At 38.7% G+C, this 21,916-nt stretch overlaps 1 protein-coding gene across 13 annotated transcripts in view; it reads right to left on the reverse strand.

Moving 5' to 3' along the window:
- Positions 1-211: 211 nt before the first annotated feature.
- camk2d1 (calcium/calmodulin-dependent protein kinase (CaM kinase) II delta 1) overlaps positions 212-21,916 on the reverse strand; it is a 91,801-nt gene continuing 70,096 nt past the window's right edge. For 2 of the 13 annotated variants that reach the window (XM_029455111.1, XM_029455112.1), the window contains exons 13-20: positions 21,172-21,209; positions 17,315-17,374; positions 13,600-13,644; positions 12,266-12,314; positions 4,439-4,514; positions 4,243-4,337; positions 2,816-3,044; positions 212-1,857 (exon numbers count right to left, since the gene is read on the reverse strand). In XM_029455111.1, the coding sequence (XP_029310971.1) occupies positions 1,854-1,857; positions 2,816-3,044; positions 4,243-4,337; positions 4,439-4,514; positions 12,266-12,314; positions 13,600-13,644; positions 17,315-17,374; positions 21,172-21,209 (596 nt within the window). In that variant the 3' untranslated portion in view covers positions 212-1,853. Of the gene's footprint in view, positions 1,858-2,811; positions 3,045-4,242; positions 4,338-4,438; positions 4,515-12,265; positions 12,315-13,599; positions 13,645-17,314; positions 17,375-21,171; positions 21,213-21,916 lie in introns of those variants that run through there. The other 11 variants (XM_029455110.1, XM_029455107.1, XM_029455118.1 and 8 more) reach the window with 8 other exon arrangements.

Below are 21,916 nucleotides of genomic sequence, written 5' to 3' on the forward strand. Positions count from 1 at the left end.
ATCTGTCCATACTGGGAGAGGGATCCCTCCTCAGTCTCTCTCTGAGGTTTCTTCCATTTTTTCCCCTTTAATTGTGGAATTTCTTTTGAGGAGTTTTTCCTTGTACGATGCGAGGGTCTAAGAGGGTGTCGTATTCTGTAAAGCCCCTTGAGGCAAATGTGTAATATTGGGCAATATAAATAAAATTTGATTGATTGATGAAACCAAGTCATTTGGCATAAATCACACATTTTATTTGATATTACTAAAACATACATCATATGTCCCGTCATGGTAAACATTATATACCAGTGTCCCCATCAGGAATTTCAATGCATCTTAGAAAGATAAAAAGTGTGGTGTATGAGGGACAACTGTGATCAAACAAAAGAATGCAAACAGTTCCAAGCAAACAATCTCAACACCCTTAACACAAACATAATCATCAGTGTGACTTTATCTTCAAACTTCTACCTGTGCTTTTATTCTGGAATTACATTTTTATAATTGTTTTTTCCCCCCTATTATCCTAAATTGTTTTCAATTATGAACCTTAAGATATGAATCTGCAAGTTTATGCCAACAACCCCCTTTCCCTTTTATTTAACAGTGACACTAAAATAACACAATAGAGAAACATAACAAGAATTAGAATGGTGATTTACTACCTCGTAATTCTGTTTAATAATCCGATTCACTCATGACAGAAATAAATGGCTAACTTACTTTCACAGGTTTCAGCTGAATTTGGATTTCCTGTCAGTCTCAACAGCATGATTCTACTTTAGTCTTATCCAGTGTAAACATGGTGCTGTAAAACATTGGCATACACCAGTCAAACATAGAATAAAGTTTGGACTAAACCAATGTTGAAATAGCTTAAAGGAAAGCATTAATAATGAAATGTGGAGAGACAGGAATTAACATCACAATATCAAAAGTAAACAACGAAATAGCTGATAAAATCCACATCATTATTTCCTTACTGTATGAAAATATGATTTGACCTGAATGAGTCACAGAATGGCTATTAAGAATTATATGTATGCATGTCTATAGTCTATACATTCTATCATAAGAGACTCTTCTCACATGCTGCCTTGTAATGATGGAGGTCTAAGCAGACACGTTTGTTTCAATTGATTTTCCCTTTTAAACATGTAGTTAAAAATTCCCAGTAACTATAATTGGTGCCAGTGGCAAACCAGAAAACAGATTTGTAAAATTAGCAAACTCAGTTCATATGGATACTGCTAAAGATTAAGCAAAGAGCGCTTTACATCAATTACCAAAAACTTATACATCACCAAAACTAACGCAAGCTTGTGCCTGACCTTTTTTTAATAGATGGCAATTCTGAAAAGATACACGAGTAAAAAGCAGATATGTGATATATTGGTCATCGTGCCAAAAGGCGAAAGCATCACAACAGCTCATGAGTCCTCAATATGTGCAATATTCAAATGAAAAAAACGGTCACTACATGATGACTGGAAGTTTCACATATTTTACCAGCCCATTAAAAGTGAATCAACTGGAACGACGGGCTCCTCTGAAAACCGCTTCTATCTAACCTACTGATCTAAAAAAAAAAAAAAAAAAAAAAAAAAAAAAAAAGAATGACCACCACATCACACACTCTCACTACGAAATTATATTGTCAAGACTTGAAGTTTCCACCCTTGTTTTGTTTTCTTCTTTTTAACATGTAATCTTCAGTCCAGCGGCGACTATATGTAAACAACACACTGAGAGGGCAGAGCTCTAGCTATCGTGGGCAGGGATTGGCTGAGGGATCTGATTGACTTGGCAGGCTGGGTCTGTTTAGCTGACTGTTGTAGGCTGGAGGGTGTTTGTAGTGAAAGATGGTCCTCTCAACTGAAACACAACAATCACATGTAAATGAATTATTAAATAAAAGCACGTCCAGAAAATATACACAACATTTGAATTATGAAATCTCACTTTATTGTACAAGCGCAGGTAATGACATTTTAGGTAAAGATGAAAATGTTAGACTTTAAGTATGGCAAGAGAAGCCAAATCAATTTCATATTTTAAAGTTGTGATTTAATGGTAAGAAACCAATGAGGATTGTGTGATATGGTGAAAGCACAACAGGCAAGTAAGTGGACCTAGATTGTTTTACCAACTGCTGTTTCCAGGGTTAACTGTCAAACTCAGCTTTTAAGTCAACATTTAGTATAAATAATGATTATTTCTTACAGTCCGAAGCAGGGGGGCGTCGCTCGATATGTAAAAACACATGTGATAATATCATGTAAATAATGCAGCGCCTCTTCAAATAACTTCCCTTTCTGGCTATGTCTCCTCCCGCCCCCACACACAAATGAGTATAATTAATTTGCCAGATTAAAAGACAAAACACACTATTAACAAAGTTAAAGATGAATTTGACTGGTAGCATTATAATTATATATATATTTTGTTTTAACAAGAGTTTCTATACAGTAGATAGCCATAATATCGTTATCGTGGATTATTTTGGCCACAATAATCGTGACGTGATAATCTTGATATTGTGACAGCCCTAGTCCAAAATTGAGTGCAATCACTTTTAGCTTTTGTTCCAATTAATTTGTTTACGATGCATATTATTGGTGCTTTATATCACATATTCATTACAATTATAGTTATGCATGTTTAAGGCATTCATGCAGCAGCATCAACAGACCTCCTACTAAAATGATGATAAAATATATGTATAAAACAGGGAAAATCTGCAGTTTCCTAAGAACCACATTTCCAATAAGACATGTAAGTATTGGAGGTCGAAGGACAGACCGACTGACGGCGGAGGAGGCGGTGGCCTTACTTGGTGGGCACGGTGGGCGAGCCAGAGCGGTGGAAGTGGATGTTCTGCCACTTGCTGTCGCGGCGGTGCCAGATGCGGGTCTCCTCGGACTGCATGGTGCGAGGCATGCCGTTGCCGTCGATGTACTGGGTGAGGCGGATGTAGGCGATGCAGGCGGCCTCGTCCCCGATCAGGTGAACGTGGGGGTTGAGCAGGATGGTGTGGACGGGCTGCTTCGCCTTGGACAGAGCTGCAGTGGAAAAGAGCGTGGAGGATGGAGACAAATGGACACACTGTAAAACTCTACTAAGACATATTGTTTCTTAGATCATTATTCTAGAGGTGCCAATGAAAAGTTATGCTGTTTTCCAGACAATTGGAAGTCGGAAATGTTTCACTTCCAACTTCCAAGCGTTCCAGGTCAGTTTCATTGTTTTTAGTTGTCTATTTCTGTGTAAGTACTTTGAGACTCAGAAAACAAGTTTTACGAAGATGTCACTTTGTACTTTTAGAACTTGGGATGGGCCTTTTTCTAATAGTTTATAATCTACACAGTTGGTCAATCAATCATACAAATAAATAACAGACTAATTAACAGCTTTAGCTTCATCCCAAATTACAGAGTTTCTCTTGTATAATGTATTGGATTTCACAACTATGTGGCTTAGATTGAATGCATCTACTTGTATGTATACCTCTGCCAAGGTGGTTTGTTTTTAGTCCCATTTATTTGTCTAATTTTTATATTTTGTATTTTAATAACATTTCAATTGGTGGAAAGTTGCACTATGGGCTAAGGTACATGTCATCAGGTTTTGTTATGGATCCTGAAAAAAGGATTTCTTCAAATTGTGGAATGGATATTTTTGAGAATCTTAAATGTTTTCCCATCAATACAGCGCTTACTGTTGAAAGAAATGTCTATAACATATACCTCAAGATTGTCTATAACAATATGTTTAGGTGCAGATCAAGCAGAAAAAAAAGTTGAACATTTTCTAGCCTTAAATTAGAAAACAAATAAGGACTTTACAGCCGAGTTAATATGTTTTCAAATGTACACTTCTTATTCTGTGTCACAATAATCACTTTTGAAAAAAAAATGGTCAAACCGCCGTATTATAAATTGTTTAAAAAAGGATTAGTTTACCCATATTACAAAAATAAATCTCACAGTAGTATCTTACTGAGCAGATCGATGTTATTTTTTTAATGCACCACAAATTCAATTTCCATACACCTCCATTATATCGAGGGGAAACAAAAATCTCAGATATCTCTAAAGCTGGAAAAATAAAAGCAAAACAAAATCGGCATAGAGTTAAATAGTAAACTTTGTGCTAGTACTACCATGGCCAACCTAAGAATTAATGCTTTTATTACAGTTACGATCCCAAACACATATGCTGCGTTTCTGACAGCTCTGACGCTTCACACTTTTTCTTTACCATTTTCAAAGTAGAAGCGGTGGAAGTCGGTGCCCTCCACCAAGTTGCCCAAGGCCTCGGGCTCAAAGGACGTGAGGCCAGGATCACATATCTTCCTGAAATAGTTCACCGGACAGCCATATTAGAGTCATGGAAAGATGTTCAGATTTTGAAGTCGATATTTGAGGTGTAGGTAGATTAAAGTAGTTTGACTAACGTGTAGGCTTCAAGGTCACCGTTGTTGATGGCCTCAATCAGCTGTTCAGTGACTTTAATAATCTCCTGCTTACGAGCTGAGAGACAGAAAGAAACAAAAGGGATGTTGGATTAGATGGGATATACGACCCCAGATGAATATGAAAAGAAGCACAAAATAAAAAAAATGGAGCAATTTGGAACATGATGCAAAATCACAACATTGAAGGACTGAGGTCCGCATCAAAAAGCACACAGAAATACGCTGCCACATTAGAAATGAGTCAAGGAAGTTAGTCGACATGGTTCAACATATAACAACATCAAAATTACCTTTCATGCTAAGTAGGTAAGCTAGGAAACAATGAATGGAAAGAATAAGTGCTGTTGTATGCTTTTTAAGGGGAACACCCACTACTGACATTTACACTATGGAGATGACATAATTAAATCAAATTAAGGAGTGAAACATTTATTACACACACACAATAATAATAATAATAATATACATCGTTACCGTCAACAGCTTGAAGTCCACTGTTGTTTCCAGCTAACTGAACACTTACAGTCGGCTGTTTGAGCTGTGCACCGATTCCCTCAAGTGACAAAAATAATAAAAAACTAACTGCAAAAAGGTGAAACATGCTCCCTCGTGAACTAAGCTTCTTTTTTTTTGTTCGAGACTAAAACTAGCAGCTTGCAGCCTCAGACAGGTTTAACAAAGCAGAAGGAAGAGCTGGATACAACCAGAATACTCTCCTGATGGACTTTACTTTGCAAATAGAATGCAGTGCTGACTAGGTTTACAGAGACACTATCATCTATTTGCTAATGGGGCCCTGAGAGTCAAAATGGGCCTTTCGCAAACTTTCACCAAACTGCACAATAATTTGGCCGACGCTTTGTACACATTTGTTTGCATTATTCCGACATTTACACAAATCAGGAGCAATCAGTGTTTCTGCGTCTTGATGTGGAGATGCCACATGTAAATTGGAGGGACTGGGGATCAAAGCACCACATCTACAATACATTTAACCACATTACAGCTGCTTGAATATGGACTGCTTGTACTGTATAACCTTTACACTAAATCCAGCCTATTTGCTTGGTGCGCACAACCAAAAGGAGGTACAGGAAACTACAGTAACTACATTTATTTTAAGAGTCATTCTAGAAAAGCGCTATATAAATTAAATGTATTATTATTTTAGTAATTTAGTTTAATTTCTATTCTCGTCCAAAGGCTGAGTGTCAGTTGAATGTTTTTGCCAAGATACTTTTTCGATACCTTACTTGTATAAGTAAGTAAGATTATCATTAATGTTTCTCCTTTAAAAAAAAAAAAAAAGAGGCAAAACTTGCCAAATGTTAAACATTGGGTAAACACAAGCAGACGTACTCGATACCAGTTTCACTTCATTCATTCAGCCTGACATCGTCTACACGATAGCCGATTTTTGTTGGGAGTTATTTTGTTTTGTGTTGCCTAATCAAACAGTAAAGAGTGATGCATTTGTCTCGCTTTAAAATGAGCAAAACTGTAATCTTAAAGGGGAAGTGCTCAAAGAAGGTTGTGAATGTGACCAGACGTAACATTTTGTGTCATATTTCTTTCCGCATTAACTGAAATTTAAGCAGCATTATGGAACTTGTTACATTTCCTCTAATGTAACAGTAGTGTAAGACTTCCTCCTTTGACTGAATAATGCTAAACTTTTAGACTAAGAAGCCTTTAAATGCAGGATTTAAATGGTTTTACTTAAGGATTATTGGTTTGAGTAATTGTTTCCACCAGTCACTGCAGCAGTAGTAGTAAAATATCAACTTAAACCCAAAAACATGCATTTTGTCCTGCAGAAACTCACAATAACTGACATAATCTTAACATAGCAGAGGAAGACGTTTCTGAAAACACTTGATACTAAGTGAGAAGAAAGGAAATACAATCTTGCACGGTAGTGACTATGTTCCAGCCTGGATCAATGTCATTCATAAAGCAGGAAAAACAGGTTGAGTCAATCAGTGTAAAATATGAGTAGCAGTATGAAGAGCTTAACCTCTATCAGTAGAACACTGTCATGCTCCACAGTATCTGTGGAGTGGAAATAATGCCCTTTGAGCTTCTGTCAACTGTATAATAAATAGTCTCCTCTGGGATGTCCTATTAGAGCATGGACAGAAAGATGGAAGGCTGGCACGCATACACTCTAATGGATAGAAACATACAAACGAATGTAGCTGTGATAAATACAAAGAAACTATAAGCAGATAAGTGATTCTTCGCAGTAGCAGGACTGTCGAGTCAAAAGCAACAGAACCATTTACTGCAACTTCAGGAAGAGTTGACAAACATCATATTGACTAGAAATATACTTTTTCTGTGCAGACCACACTGATAGAAGCCTTTGTTCTCAAATGTTCAATGTTACACAAGCAGCCTTTCAAGAGCTTTGCCTAAATTAAAGTCTAAAATGTGCGATTTCTTTATTCAAACTGCGTGATAATGGAATAGGTAAACCAAGATCACAAATGGGGCTGGAAATACAATGCCAGCTTTCAGTACTTAACAATTTTCAATACGTGTGTCTAACAGAAAGTGGTTACATTTGAATTACGCTTTTCCAAATCTGTAACTCTTAACTTTGCCAAGGACATGTTTGGCTTGACTACTAAGAGTCTATATTAAGATGTAATAAATGCCATATAACAAGAAGCAAAGGCCACAGGGGCCCATTGTTGATCTCATGCTTTCAAAATATGGCTCTGACAAGTATGGTGTGATGAATGTGGTTTTCCTACAGGAGGGTCGTTAAGTACTGCACAGATAGGGAAACTAGGCACAATACTCCAATGTTATTTTATACTATTTTAATTCTGCTATTTTATAATGCTACTCATTTACATCAACACTGTGATTATTATACTGTAAATGCTCTTATTCTGTCTAATCCTGTACTAATTGTTATGTTTTTGCTGTGAAGCACTTTGGGCTGCAATTCTTGTATGAAAGGTGCTATACAAATAAAGCTTATTATTATTATTATACATCCTGCCATGAATGGAAAATATTTCATACCAGATAAAGTTCCTCAACAAGTCCAAGCCTTGATAAGCTGCTCAATTAAAGCTCAGAATACACAAATTGATCATAACGAGCAATAATAAACTGAATCTGCAGATGCTTGATTATAGAAAATGTCTCAGTTACAAGGCCTCTGTTAGAGCTATTTTTTTTTTTTTTGTGAAATAATCTTAAAATCCTTCAAACAAAACATTCTGAAACTAAGGCCATAAATTGTGAAGAGGGAGTCACAAACCATAAAGGTTGGGAACCACTGACCTAAATAATGTGACGAGAAGTTAAGGTGTAGTGAGAGCTTCTGACCTGTGAGGGGCGCTATGAGACAGCAGCTCTGCGCCAACACACAGTGGACGAGGTGTGGTTCAGGTTTTGATTTATAAATCCCACAGAGGTATTTTTAATGCAATTTCTAAAGTGCTGCATGAACTTGAACCTTTCAGAGCATACTGTATGACATATTTAAAATAGAATATCATTAGCTAAATCCACTTAAAGTTAGGAGCTGAGTTAAGGTGACCTTCTCTATACTGGAGGTAAATCCAGTTTGTAAAAGCCTGTCATATGTTCCTTTGACGCTGCAATAACTAAAAAGCAATGTATGATAAATATGATGTAATAATGCACATAATATTACTTAGCCCAAACTGTTTTGTACTACCCTATTATTTTGGATTGAATCCCAGGCACAGTGAATGTACATTTACAGTAATGTTGTTTTAAAACTACAGTTAAAATAATTACAAATATTACCATTTTGTAAAGGGCCTAATCTAATTAGAAAATACTAATTCTAGCTCTCTAGCTGTAGCAGACAACATTTGTATACATGTTGTATATCTCTCCTGTCTTTGACACTAGCACTGTCTGTAACATAGTTATCAATATGCAGTGAAATGTCCAAAGGTTGGGTGAGCATAAATACATTTTCTGAGCCCTCTGACAAGAGAACAACATTCTCAAACTCTGACCTAATGTGGCTTTAAACTGCCTTTAACTCCTGCCCTCACCCAATCAAAGAGCAGATACTGTGCTCCTTGACTCGGCCTTTTATCTACAGTATATATTGTGTCTGTTTAAGCTAACCTACAGCGGCTGGCCCTACTTGCTTGATAGGCAGTTTCATGAATGCCATGTCCCGCTCAGTTGTTCAGCCGTAATCCCTGCTCGACTAGCTCCACAAGTCTTACCAACAATTAACAACCCTTCTTGTATGAGAAACTTTCCAACGCATGAATCATCAATACTTACATTCTTATTAATTAATTATACCTTAACTTTTCAATGTGTCTGCTCTAAATTACACTCATTTAGTGTAATTAGTAACTAAATGCTTGAAAATAATACTTAAGTGTTTATGGAAGCTAAAAAAAGAAAAAGCGATATATAAATAGTCCACCTCATTTGTGTGTGGTGTCATTGTAACTTTCCATGGAATACTTTGAAAGGGAAAGTGGTTACTCTCTTGTTAAATAGTTTGCATTGTTTTTTTATTTATTGTGAATATAGGTATTGCTATCAGGATGTAAGGTTTTGAGGTGTTTCTTGGTTATCATTATTAGTTTACTATTGTGTAATGGCTGAAATGCTAAAAACTATTTTTTTTAAAAAGAGACAGAAGGAAAGCTATTATTACTCTAATGAATAGAATACAAGGCAATTTCCCAATGGGAACCTCAGCAATTTACTAATTTAGTGTTACATTCTACAAAAAAAAGAAAAAGAAAAACGAATAATACATGGGGATATTTTATAGGCTGTTAACACAATTATTTTGAATAAATACATTTAAATTTACTATTTTCAGGCAGACAACAATAAATCAACAAGATGATATTTTCCCTACAATAATTTAAGTGGTAGGTGGAGGTGGAGGGGAGATGGTGCATCTTTAGGCCCTTTTGCGGACACTTTCATAAGAAATCTAGAAATTCAGATTCTTTTCTTAATTAAGATTAAGAAAAGAATGAAAAATTACTTACTGTACGCAACAAAAAAACCCCACAGACATAATTTAAAAAAACATATATTGTATATTGTTTGCCCCAATTTCTTATCTAAAGCAATCAAGAAACTTTCAAGTTAAACAACTAGCAAATGTTCTTCAGTTCATTTACACCAAGTCCTCATATATTTTTAATTACTTTCTAATTTTAGGGAAATGTTTAATTCTAGGGTTCTAACCCTAACCCAAAGGGAGGATGCCAAAAGGAGAGGGAGCTTGCAGTTTCTTCCCAAGCACTGGGAGATGGACTTACATTGGAAGTCGTTGGGGCCCAGGCTGGGCAAGGGCACCATGGGCTGGGGGCCGGGCCCCTGCGTGGAGGTGTGATGGGGGCCACAGTGGCATGAAGTGGGATGGTCAGAGAAAAAGAACAGAAAGGAAGATGTAAAGAAGAGGAGCAGGTAGGCAGTCACCAGTGCCAACAGGATGTACTGGCAGCACTCCTCTCCACTGGGCCAAACGCTGGGAGAGTACCAGCAGGAGGAGAAGGAGTGGGAGGAAGAGGAGGAGGAAGACGAGGACGAGGAGGACGAGGAAGGGGAGGGGGAGGAAGGCCTGTGAGAGGTAGAGTTGTCTACATGCTTAAGGTGATAGATTTGGGAACTTGAGGAGGCAGTGCGTGCTGAGATGTAATGTAGATCGGCATCGACGAAGCAGGAACGATAGAAATGGATGAAAAGGAAAACATGAAAATGGAGAATGAATGAATGCATGCAGGAAATGACAGTTTGTTTAAAAGCCCTTAATTCTTTCCCAGGAGTTGGTGAAGACCATACCAGAGCTAAAAACAAAACAAATATGCCTCCAGTTGAACGCAACAACATGACAGATGTTATTTTTTCAGCGTGCTTTGGAGTTAATTTGCCTCCAAAGTAGCCAGAAAATCAAGTAATAAAGCGTTAATGTACTTTCTCCAATGAAAGTACGTTAACGCGTCTACCTTTCAACCAAGCCACCAAACAATACGAATACTGGCCACTATACTATTTCTTAGTGCAGAGTAAACTAGACACTAAGCAGAAGCTATTAACCATCCATCATTCACAAATGAGTCAAATTCAAGAAATAAGAAATACTAGTTGCCCTCTTTGCAATTTCAGCACTTTTATCTTCCCATTTCCTGCCACGGACAGCCACTCCACAAAAAGACTCAATGCTGAAATCACAAAAGATTTCAAAATTGAAATCTACCCAATTCATGAAGATTTCTAAGCTTTTTCGTAGGCTGAGGCTCTGATTGGGGCCACTGATGCAAGAAAGAGAAATAGCTGTATTATAGTATGATAGTGCATGCTATTATTCTTTTATAAGTAGAGCAATGTAAAGCAATTTCAAAGCTTCGCTGAATACGGCTAAAATCCAATCAGCCATTAATAACAATGGAGGCCATTATAAAAAGAGTTTTGCTATGTCCCTTAATGGGCCTGTGTATGTATTGCAAGTATAGAAGTACATATGCTGGCATCACACACGCACATTTTGCAGGGAAAGATTTTAATGTGAGGAGCGTCAGAAAACAATAAAAATGCTTATATGACAAAAGGATTAACACTTTTACAAAATGTTAAAAATGAAGGGAGATTCTAATCTCATTTGTCTGACAGACTTTCTGTTCTACTAAAGGTCACTACTGTAGTGAACAATCAGAAAACACAGACAGAAAGACACATCATTCTAAATCAATTCCACTCTTATTCAAATAAATATCACAAATATTTACTTGAACTCAAGTACAAAAGTCCTTCCCCCTCCACCTCCCTTTGTCATACTACACCCTTTGAACTGTAGAGAATCAGTTCTGCTCATAGAATGCTTTTCCCTATGATTGATAATACAGTCAACTACAGCAGTCCTCAACTCTACCTCAAGTCTTTTTTTAATCTAGGTTCTGCTATATTGCCATCAAATTGTAATTTGACTTAAATTGTGCACCATGTTTTCAGCACTTACCTTAATATATCCCTTATAAATGATATTAAACAGTTAAAAACCCATAAGTAAGCTCACTATGTGTAGGTAATGGCCGTCAACATCAAATTCATCAATCAATACAAATTCAGAGCCAGAATACATTACAGAGAGGAAATGCAACAAGGCATACATTGAAGCAACACAGAAAATCAAAAAGGGAAAATGGATTAGATAAATGGACATTGTCAAACGTTTGACAGGCTGACCGGGAACACGTAGGCACCAGCGTTTTTTTTTCTTTTCTGTGCTCGCATAGTGTGAATTCCGGGTCAGAACTTGCGCTTGTAAACTTCGGTTACACGTGGCACCTACGTAGCATGTATTCTGTGTGCTGCTGCGTGCACTAGAACGTGATCCCCGTACCGTGACGGTTCGGCACGAATACAAGAACCGTTACAGTCCTAATTCACATAGTGATCTATTTCATGAGAGTTGGATGACCTAAATACAATTGTGTTCAACTAAATTACAACAAACGGGGGGTAAATAGGGGCCAACCGCTAATTGTCACCCTATGGTCCCTAGTAGGTCAATCCTGCCATAGTTCAAGTGCACGACACTGGGCCAGCCACGGCATGCACAATGAAACATGTTGAAACTGAAATACAACAATACAACATGCAACACATTCATGCTATAGACACCACCAGGAACAGGGTGCTGTCCAAATGTGAGCCAATGCACCCAAAAGGGGAACAAGAGGTAACCTTTGAAGTTTAGAGGAAAGATTTTTACAGATTAAAAATGCTAACAGAAGGGTAGTTTGTATTCGTTAGTCTGAACCTCCCTACCTCTCACGTCCTCGTCCTCGATGGTAGTGTTGGCACTCTCACTGGACTCCTGTGAAACGACAAATAGGAGACACATGAGTATAACCAGCCTGACATAAAAAGCACAAACGAGCTGAGGACAGATGCTTGAGTTCAACCGAGTATCAGTATGCGCCGTGTTCGTTCACAAACAGGTCATTTTATCTTTGGGATTAGAGTTTTTACACAATCTCACCGTTACCCGATAGATGGTGAGAGGACACAGTGAAGACTTTAAGCTGTGACGATAGAGTGAACTCACTTTGGGTTAGTTTGTAGAAGAATATTTCATTATGGTGTCGATATTAAAGGATCTTATTCTTGTATTTTAGCTATCATTTCTATTAGTTATGATAACATAAAGAAAGTAATAGCTCATGTCGGACAATAATATCTGATAGCTTGACTGCTCGTGTTTCTTGAACAGTCTTCTTTTTTTAGAGATGTCAACATGTTACCAATTACCAGAAGGAATGATGGCCAACACTAAATTGATTTATCCTTTATATGGATAGTTCACTTTACGCATAAAACATCCACATTCTTCTTTTCATCCCTTTGATAAATAATCAGTATCTCATGTTAAATGACACATTACTTGTACAATGATCATATCTCATCTCATGCTTGTGGATGAACACACAAAACACAAAAGAGCAGAATATTGCATTGATACAAGCGATGAATTAAGCAAACAGCTGCATGCTTTCTTCATGTATGATACTTCACAACACTTAATATGCAAAGGAACATATATTGTATGCTACACTATGAGCGACAACACATAATGTCACTGCACAAAGCCATCTGATGATGATAATACATGATAATGCAAGTCCATAGACATACTAGATGGACTATATTATGTTAAGGCTTGGAACAGCTTTGGTATCCATGGTATTGCATGGTCTTTATTTTGTTCCAACATCAGGCCCTTTGTCACGCAACTATAAAACGACTATCATTTTACCTGATAATACATGCTTTTTCAAAGGTTTAACACTGGCATGTAAAATGACAAACTTTTATGCTCAGATCTTACATGAAAAATAACACATAAATATCCAGAATCGTAAGTAATACACACAATTGTACACATAAGACAAATGTTCAGTCTTCACATGCAACAGTTGATAACAGCATGCAATATTTCACAGAAATACCATAGACCCTCGCTTTAGCACATGACGGCATGTCAATGAAATCCAATGGCGCACAAACATCATCATCAGAAGCAACATTAAGGCTCTACTCTAAATGGCGCACACATCAGCAGCAAACTACAGCTTCAGAGTAGCATCTGATCAGCTGTATACCTTGTTTCCATCAGCTGGGTTGTGGATAACAGTGGTTTGAGGCTCCTGATTTGAAAGGACCAATAGTAGGAAGAGAGGTTGGTGCAGAATGAAAGTGAGTTAGGAAGAACGTTTGACAGAAAAGTATTTTTGCAAGGAAGGAAAAGGAAAAACAAGCAAGTAGGGGAAATTGATAATAATTGCTATTGGAAGGGAAAACAAGTCGGTACTAAATCAGAATCACTACAGCATAGGGCAGCACTACTAAAGACATATGGGATGTTATGGCAATGGACATTTTGACAATTCCATGAACATCAAGTAAAGTACATCAAGTATTTCAAGTCTTCACCAAACACTGACGACAACATGACAATAACTGAGATTAAAACACAGACACCATGGAAATAATCCGTCAACAGATTTATATTTGCCTTTCCGGGTAAACAGCCGTAGAGCACAAACTTATTTTTATACAGCTAAAACATCCAGGAAAAGATTTACACGAACATGTACAAGGCCAACCCTGTCTCTTAAAAATAATATGTTTCCATTCAAAGAAACGGCATTAATTACGTTTTGAGGGAAACATATTTCCTACCGGATTACAGTTGCAGTTTTAAACATGTGGTTAACGTTATGAATTGAAACAAAACTACTTGGATGGATTTAGGCAAAAAAAGTAGTTGGTTAGGTTTAGTAAAAGTACATAGTTTGGGTAAAAATAAGATACATACTTAAATTAAGTACATTACCCACATCACGCAAATGAAGTACATTAGGTAAATTAAGTTTTGTACACAAGTTAAAATAAGTACATCTTGACTTGATTTCACATTGGACACAAACAGCGGTCGCATTTGTTACACGTCAAAAACAAAAAGGCTGTTGAAACGTAATTGACAATGTAGTGTTGTTGTCCGGTAACGTCATTTTTAAGAGACCAGGCTGTAAAAGGAAGGCATTTCACCAATCCCACACAATTTAACAGATACATCAAACATGTACCTGTATTACTCTAAAGACATTAACAAAATCATCAACATCAGATAGGACAGAGAGGCAAAACAAGTAAATTACCAGGATGGATTTCCCACTCACACGTACAGTACATGCTTGTACTGTATCCAAGCTGACATGATTAACTTTGACTAGAATCCCTCAAGGACAATGCTGGGCTATCTGCAGGTGAACTCTGTCACAGTGATGACCATGTCTTCTGACAGAAGTACATGGTCCCTAGTCTACCTCAGGATAATGTACTGTTGCCGGATTTGTGCTGGAGGTGTGTGACTACAGTACATGTGACTGTGACCATTTGTCTATTTAGAAGCAAAGGGATTTTTTTGGGATAGAAATCTCATATCTTTTTTTGCAAAGACAGTGCTGGATGACTGGAACCTCCAAGGTTTGGATGGTCGTTGAACAATATCAGTTGAATTATCATTATTATCACTAGTTTGTGTCAGAAAAAAAGGCACAAATCTAGAAACTCAAAGTGATAGCTCAACATTTTGGGGAATACACTGAGTTCTTTGTCTCAAAAAAAAGCAAATGCGTGAATCGTTTGCACTTTGTAGCTGGAGTCAGAACATTGTTAACCTAGCTTAGCATACATACTGGAAGCAGGGGGAAACAGCTAGCCTGAGGTTTACTAGGTCGTCCTCAGACGGGCCTTCCATTGGTGCTTCCAGTCATCCCGATCCTCCATGCATCTGGCTAGCTCGCCAGTATTTTCTGCTCCCGCATCTTTCCTGAGTACATCCATGTATGTTATTGCGGGACGCCCTCGTGATCGGTGCCCGTGTGTTGGCTCCCACAGCACAAGTTTGCTGGCTGGCAGCTCTTGGTGTCTCTGGCAGTGACCTGCCAGCCTCATTCTCCTCACTGCTGTTTTCTCACCCACCGTTAGCGCCCCCTCATACAAGTGCGTGTTGATGACAAGCTCATCCTTGTTGATGCCAAGTACCACACGCAGCATTCTCGTGTAGCACCCATCTAGGGATTTCTGCAGGGTAGGCTTCAGGGTCCAGCATTCACTGCCATGCAGGAGAACAGACTTCACTGTTGCATGGAAGAAGCTGAGTTTCATTGGTCGGGGGAGGTTTGAGTTCCACACACAGGTCATGCCATTCAGGGCCCTCCATGCAAGCGCCTTCCTCACTTTAAGGTCTTGCTCGGACGAGTTGACCCACGAGCCCAGGTATTTGAAAGCATTGACTTCCTTTTGAGCAGTGCCTCCTGTTGTTTTTAGAGGTGGATGGTCCGGGGGGATGTTATATGTTATGAACTCAGTTTTCTTGGCATTTAGCTGAAGGCCGACCTTGGCTCACTCTGTCTCCACTCTGCCCAGGAGTTCCTGTGCTTGCTCTACGCGGTCAGAGAGCAGACTGATGTCATCCGCATAGTCCAGGTCCGTTAGGACTAGAGCGGGGTGTCGTCTCGACCTCCTAGGTGTTATTGTGAGGCCAAGTTCTAGCTCCCATCCACTGATGGCCTTCCTGAGCGCATAGTCTAGGACTATGATGAAGAGGAAGGGGGCAAGGGTGTACCCTTGCAACACCCCAGCCAGGATGTCAAACTCTTCACTGTTGCTATCTGGGGTTACCACCTTTCCTCTTGTACCCTTATACATGGTCCCTATGGCCCGGAGTAAATTGGAAGGGACACCGTAGGCCTTGAGTATCTTCATCATCACGCCTCTGTGTATCGAGTCAAATGCCTTTTTGAAATCGATGAAGCACAGTACCACTGTCAGGTTGTTCTTCTTAACCTCCTCAATGATTCTCCTCAAGGCCAAGATCTGGGTCAGTGGTCCTCTTCTCTCGGAAACCGTTTTGGTTCCCTCTCAGGTGGGGGTCGATGGCGCTCCGTATCCGGTTCAATATCATGCGGTTGTACATTTTTGCAATGACACAAGTCAGACTTATGCCACGGTAGTTGTCTGGCTTTGAGAGATCTCCGGACTTAGGCACTGGGATGATGTTAGAGAGAGACCACATATCAGGCTGGCTGTTTGTCATAAGGGCGCGGTTGCAGAACTCCAGGATGATGTCGTCAAGATCACAGTTCTTACAGACCTCTGGAGGGATGCCGTCCGGCCCAGCACTTTTTCAAGCCTGGCTCATGGGTATTGTTCTTTTCAGGAGATATTAACAGATTTTGGACTTCTAAAATAAAATGATGGATTCATCCAGGAGACTCGGCATCTCTACTTTAAAGTATATTGAGGTTATCATTGAAAAAAAAGGAAGGTATTTACAGTAGTAAGGAATACTTCCGGGGAAGGTAGTTCCTCTAGCTACACAAATCTAAAAACCAACCCAATAGCAAAACAGTGTTGTCTCCAGTTTTGTTGACAACAACTGCTTGAAACCTGTGGCAACAGTACATTAGCCACAGTTGACATACAATGGCCCCAGTGTTGCCATTACAGCCCTAATCAACAACAAAGGAAAATGAAGCCCATATATAGCAATGTGGCAATGCATAAAGCAATCCAGAAGTGCGTGTGGACAGCTCATGTTACACAACCACTAAAGACATTTGTGGTTCAGAAGATTTATGAAGAAAAACAATCACCACTGACAATAAAGTGAGAAAGAAGTGGGGGTCGACAGAGTTGTTTGTCAGGACAGATACTGAAAGTATGGACAGATTGTTACACGGAGACAGACAGGCATGCAAACATACAGGCATGCAAACATGCAGGCAGCAAGGCAGGGAGACAGTGTACCAGAGAAGGAGTGGGGGCAGGCTCTTTGGGGCTGGTGACCACATTGGCCTTGTTGTTGATCTAGAGTGACAGAGTGGACAGACAGGTAGACAGATGGGACAGGGCAGAAGACTTAGTGTTCAAACAATTGCTCTTCAAGCAACTGCTGTGGAGGGAAAAGTGGAATGTCGAGTGTCAGTCTATCCCTGTGTACATCAAATATGTGACCCTTCCAACGTGGAACATTCCAACTTCAGTTTTTAGTTTAAACCCCAACAGTATACCATAAAAACATCCACAACTTTTATAAAGAGAACAGTTAATAACCAAGAAGCATCCTTATCAGAGGCCTGCCTGCTTAGAGAGCTAGATGAAGAGAGACAGACAGTCTGGAGTGAAACAAATGACCTAATTACTCTGTTGAAGAATGATACATTAGGGTAAACTCTGAAATGACTTATCCATTTGTTGCATAGGTGCGGCCTCTGCATGTACCACAGTAAAATCAGATTATGGCATTCTGCTGAAGTAAGTTGTGTCAACATTCCAGTAAATTGAGGACTTCCAGGCATTTGTTCCTTCATCTTCTGGAGAAAAGATGACTGATAAACTGAACGGTTTAGAGCTTTTTGTTTATCTGAATGAATTTCTGTTGAGTTTCTGTTGAAATCTGATCCAGCTGAAACCTGCTTACTCTACTAACTAAAGATACATTCACATTGACTTTATTGAGTGGTTACATACAGTATATTGTAGGATGTTTGGAGAAGGTCCTCACAGGAGTGTGTGAGCTAACACTGTGTAGCTGCCATACTAGTTTCAGAAACATGGAATATACTAACTGTATACAGAAAACCTTGGCAATCAGGGTTACTCTTTGTTCCATGTAAACATCACAGCCTGGGATGAACCAGCATCGCAGGATGAGACTCATAACATGCGAGTATGTACACATAACCTCTGACACAGACATGGTCAGTAACAGACTCCACAAAGCAGGAAAGGGAAATGAATCAGTGTCCTCAAAGAACATGTTGGACTGTTGCCGGTAAAATATGATCAGCTGAGTCCGATTATAAAGCTAGTGTACTATTTTACCTGTATTACTAAAAAAGGATGATAGCTACAACTTTTTATCTCTATATAAAAAAAGAAATAAAAAAAGAAGAGAGAAGTGTCAGATTTTAATATATATCATCTGATACTATGTGGAAAGCTACCAGGAAAACTATAAATAGATTTAAAAAAAACTACTGACCACAATTTCTCTAAGATGTTTTCTTATGCTGGGGACACACTACATAATTAAACTTTAGCCACAGTTTTATAATGACAATTTATTTTCCAGTATGTAAACGGTTGCTGCTTTTTATACAGATGATCTTACAAAGTGTGACTTCTGGGCTTCATACGCCAGTTTGAGTAATTCAGGTCAGTAACGCTACACTTAATTAGGTACAGGCATTGCCTGTATGTCTCAAGCATTAATACAAATGCCTTCTTATTAAAACCATTAAAGGATTCTGAAAATGACACAGGTGACACATTGTAATAAAAAAAAATCTGAAAAATTAAGTTGTGCATTTAGTGCCGTTATCAAAGGGACTTGAGTGAAAAGGTGAGTATTATGCTGAAAAAAACAAAACATTATGCAAGTTATTACTGACCCATCGCCTCCATTTGCACTGATGGAAGATTAAATGAAAGACTTTTCAGTGATCTGCTCAACATCAATGTATGCGCAAGTGACATTCATACGTTTTAATAGTTGGAATAAGCAAGCTTCTGTGTTAAAAATCGACCTATGCTAAAATGTACCACCTCCCAACACTCATCAGAAAATCTGTACCTGACACTACAAAGAAGGTCTTAAATTTCTTTTTGTATTTATAGAATTTATAAGGTGTATATTATGCTACTTTTTTGGGTCCAAAAATCTTTGAAATCAATCCCAATTATCAATCAATATATGAACAGAATAGCCCAGTATCACATTGTGACAGCAGGTATCCTGGAAGTGGAGCTACACTTCTCTCCATAACCGTCTGTTCAGTCATGCAGTGCCGCTCCAGCCTTAAGCAGCCTTGTGGTGGAAGGGATTCTACAACGGGATTCTATTGCCCACTGCAGGTGTCAGTCTGGCTAACAAGCAGCAGCAAGCTCAGGCCTACCATTAAATGTTCAATACCGTCCGTCTTCCTTTTCTGCATTGAGCAGCCGCAACACAACAAGGGAGAGAACATTACCCTATGCTGCAACGCAAACTCACACTTTTTCATGCGTGTTGCAGTCTTTAAAATGTAGAAGATCATTTGCCATAATACAAGAACAAAGTTACACTATGTATCAGATTAGCTCTTCATAATGACATTACATAGGTGAGCAATTTTAACCCAGTGTCTTAAGTACTGGTTGAAACCATAGAATAGCATAAAATTAACATGAACCTTCCAAAGAGAAGCACTTCAAGACGAGGCAGCGGTATTCAGAGATACATTAAATCAGAGATAAACACGACAATGAATACCAAGTATGTATGTAGGCTGTTTGTCAGCATGCTAGCCAAAACAAGTTTTAGGCTGTCTGCCAGTTTGTTTTTGAGTTTTTCTGCCTTCTAACAACAATCTATGGATAACATCATGTTACCTTGTATTGCTTAGCATTAGCTGGCTCCCTTTATTGTTCATTTGTATTATGTGATACCAAAGTGCCTGCTATTTACACATTGTAGCCAGCCAATAAATGTGCAGATAATGTAGTCTACACCAACAATACTTTAATGGAATTGTCCACAGTAGATTACCTAGGACAACCACGTAATTGGTTCATGCAAAGTTTTTAGTTTTAGGCAGCACAAATAAAATTATATTCACCACAATGGCATCGAGATGGTGGCACAAGATAGATGCTTTATTTATCCCGAGGGAAATTCAAGCATCCAGTAGCTTAAAACATGACATACAACATTACCCATCTACAACCCCCCCCCCCTCCCGCCATTACAAATGTACAGTACAAATAAGACTTAAAATAAAATAAAAAGTAAGATAAAGTGATAAGTGTTATAAATACAATAAAACTGTTATAAATACAAAGTGAAAGTAAAAGTACAGGCTGTTATGATTTGAAATGAATCTGAATCACAAGGCTCAGATTGAAAAATTCCAAACATTTGCCCATAAAAACTGAAACTCTCTGCGTCGTTAGATACCACTAGGATAAGAGAGGAAAATCCCTGTTTCTGTGATTTGGGTGAAGTAACCCTTTATGGGGGATAAAAACCCTCAAGGAGATGATGGTGTTGGGGGAAGAGTAACAGAGACCGTCTGGCTCATCAACATTTTAAACAAGGGTGAAATTGGCAGATTGAGAGGAAGAGGGTGGTAATAGGACACACACACACACACACACACACACACACACACACACACACACACACACACACACTTTTCATCAAATGACAGCTAAATGGAGAATGACACGAGAGATGAAGCCTCAAATCATAATTTAATCATCGGTTATTAGTTTCCATTCCAACAGTTTCCTCAGTTCAGACAACAGATGAGCCTCCTTCTCTCACACAGACTGACAATGCAGAGGGGAATACGTATTGGGAAATGTGTGCTGCACCCACTTGGGCAAGATTCATTTACTGAGGAAACTTGAGCTGCTATTTTTGCCATAGCAGTGGTGTTGCTTGAGGTCATTGACTACGAAGCTACAGTATTCAAAGAACAACACTGAAACCTGCTGAGGTGCAGTGTGATATGCAGTATTGTAGTATGTAAAAAAAGAAAAAGAGAAAAAAAAAGGATACGTAAGCTTTCTGTACTAGTAACACAGAGAAGTGTGAAAAATGAGAGGGAAGCTGAACTTACTTTGACGCCATCTGTTTTTTTGTTCAGCAGGCTCTTGGCTGCTGTTGACAATAAAAACAATGCAAGGAAATCAGTGGCAAGTTGGAATTCTCTCGCACACACACACAGACACACACACAGACACACAGACACACACACTATTTAAAGCTGGCCAATCACTAGCAAACTTAAAATGGACCCTGCTTGAACTGGAAGCAGAAGAGAAAATGTAAATTAAGTCAGGAGATGAAATACTACTTAGTGAATCATTAGCCTGGAACATGCAATTACATCCATCTGACAAGACTGTGGAAGACAGTCAGAGCAGGGCCAAGGGGTCTGAGCTGCTTTCCTTTTCTCTGCCCGTTTTCACTTTCACTTGCATGTTTTATCTTAAACAGAAACAGCAATGTGTAAGGAGTGAGTTAAAATCATGCAAGTATTTCTTTTAGTGTTGGTGGCAAATCAAGACCAACCAGTTAACATGCAAAGACAGTCAGATGATTGGTAGTGGCAGGGAGAGCAGCACGGGGGTTTGGTGCATCCTCTAAGACGGTGAGGTTTTTTTTATTGGCAGGAGTGATTCGTCGATCTATAGACATGTATTTTTTAGCAAACGATAGAGGCTTAGCATTGACATCAAATATATTTTAGCAGCACATTTTTACAAGGAACATTTTCTCTTAAAGAAAAACTCTTACCTAACACATGAGTTACCACACAAGTGGGGGAAGGAAGAAAAACAAAAGCATCCATTAAGGTCATA

The sequence above is a fragment of the Cottoperca gobio genome, chromosome 18, assembly GCF_900634415.1.
Source record: "Cottoperca gobio chromosome 18, fCotGob3.1, whole genome shotgun sequence".
NCBI classification, from domain to species: domain Eukaryota; kingdom Metazoa; phylum Chordata; class Actinopteri; order Perciformes; family Bovichtidae; genus Cottoperca; species Cottoperca gobio.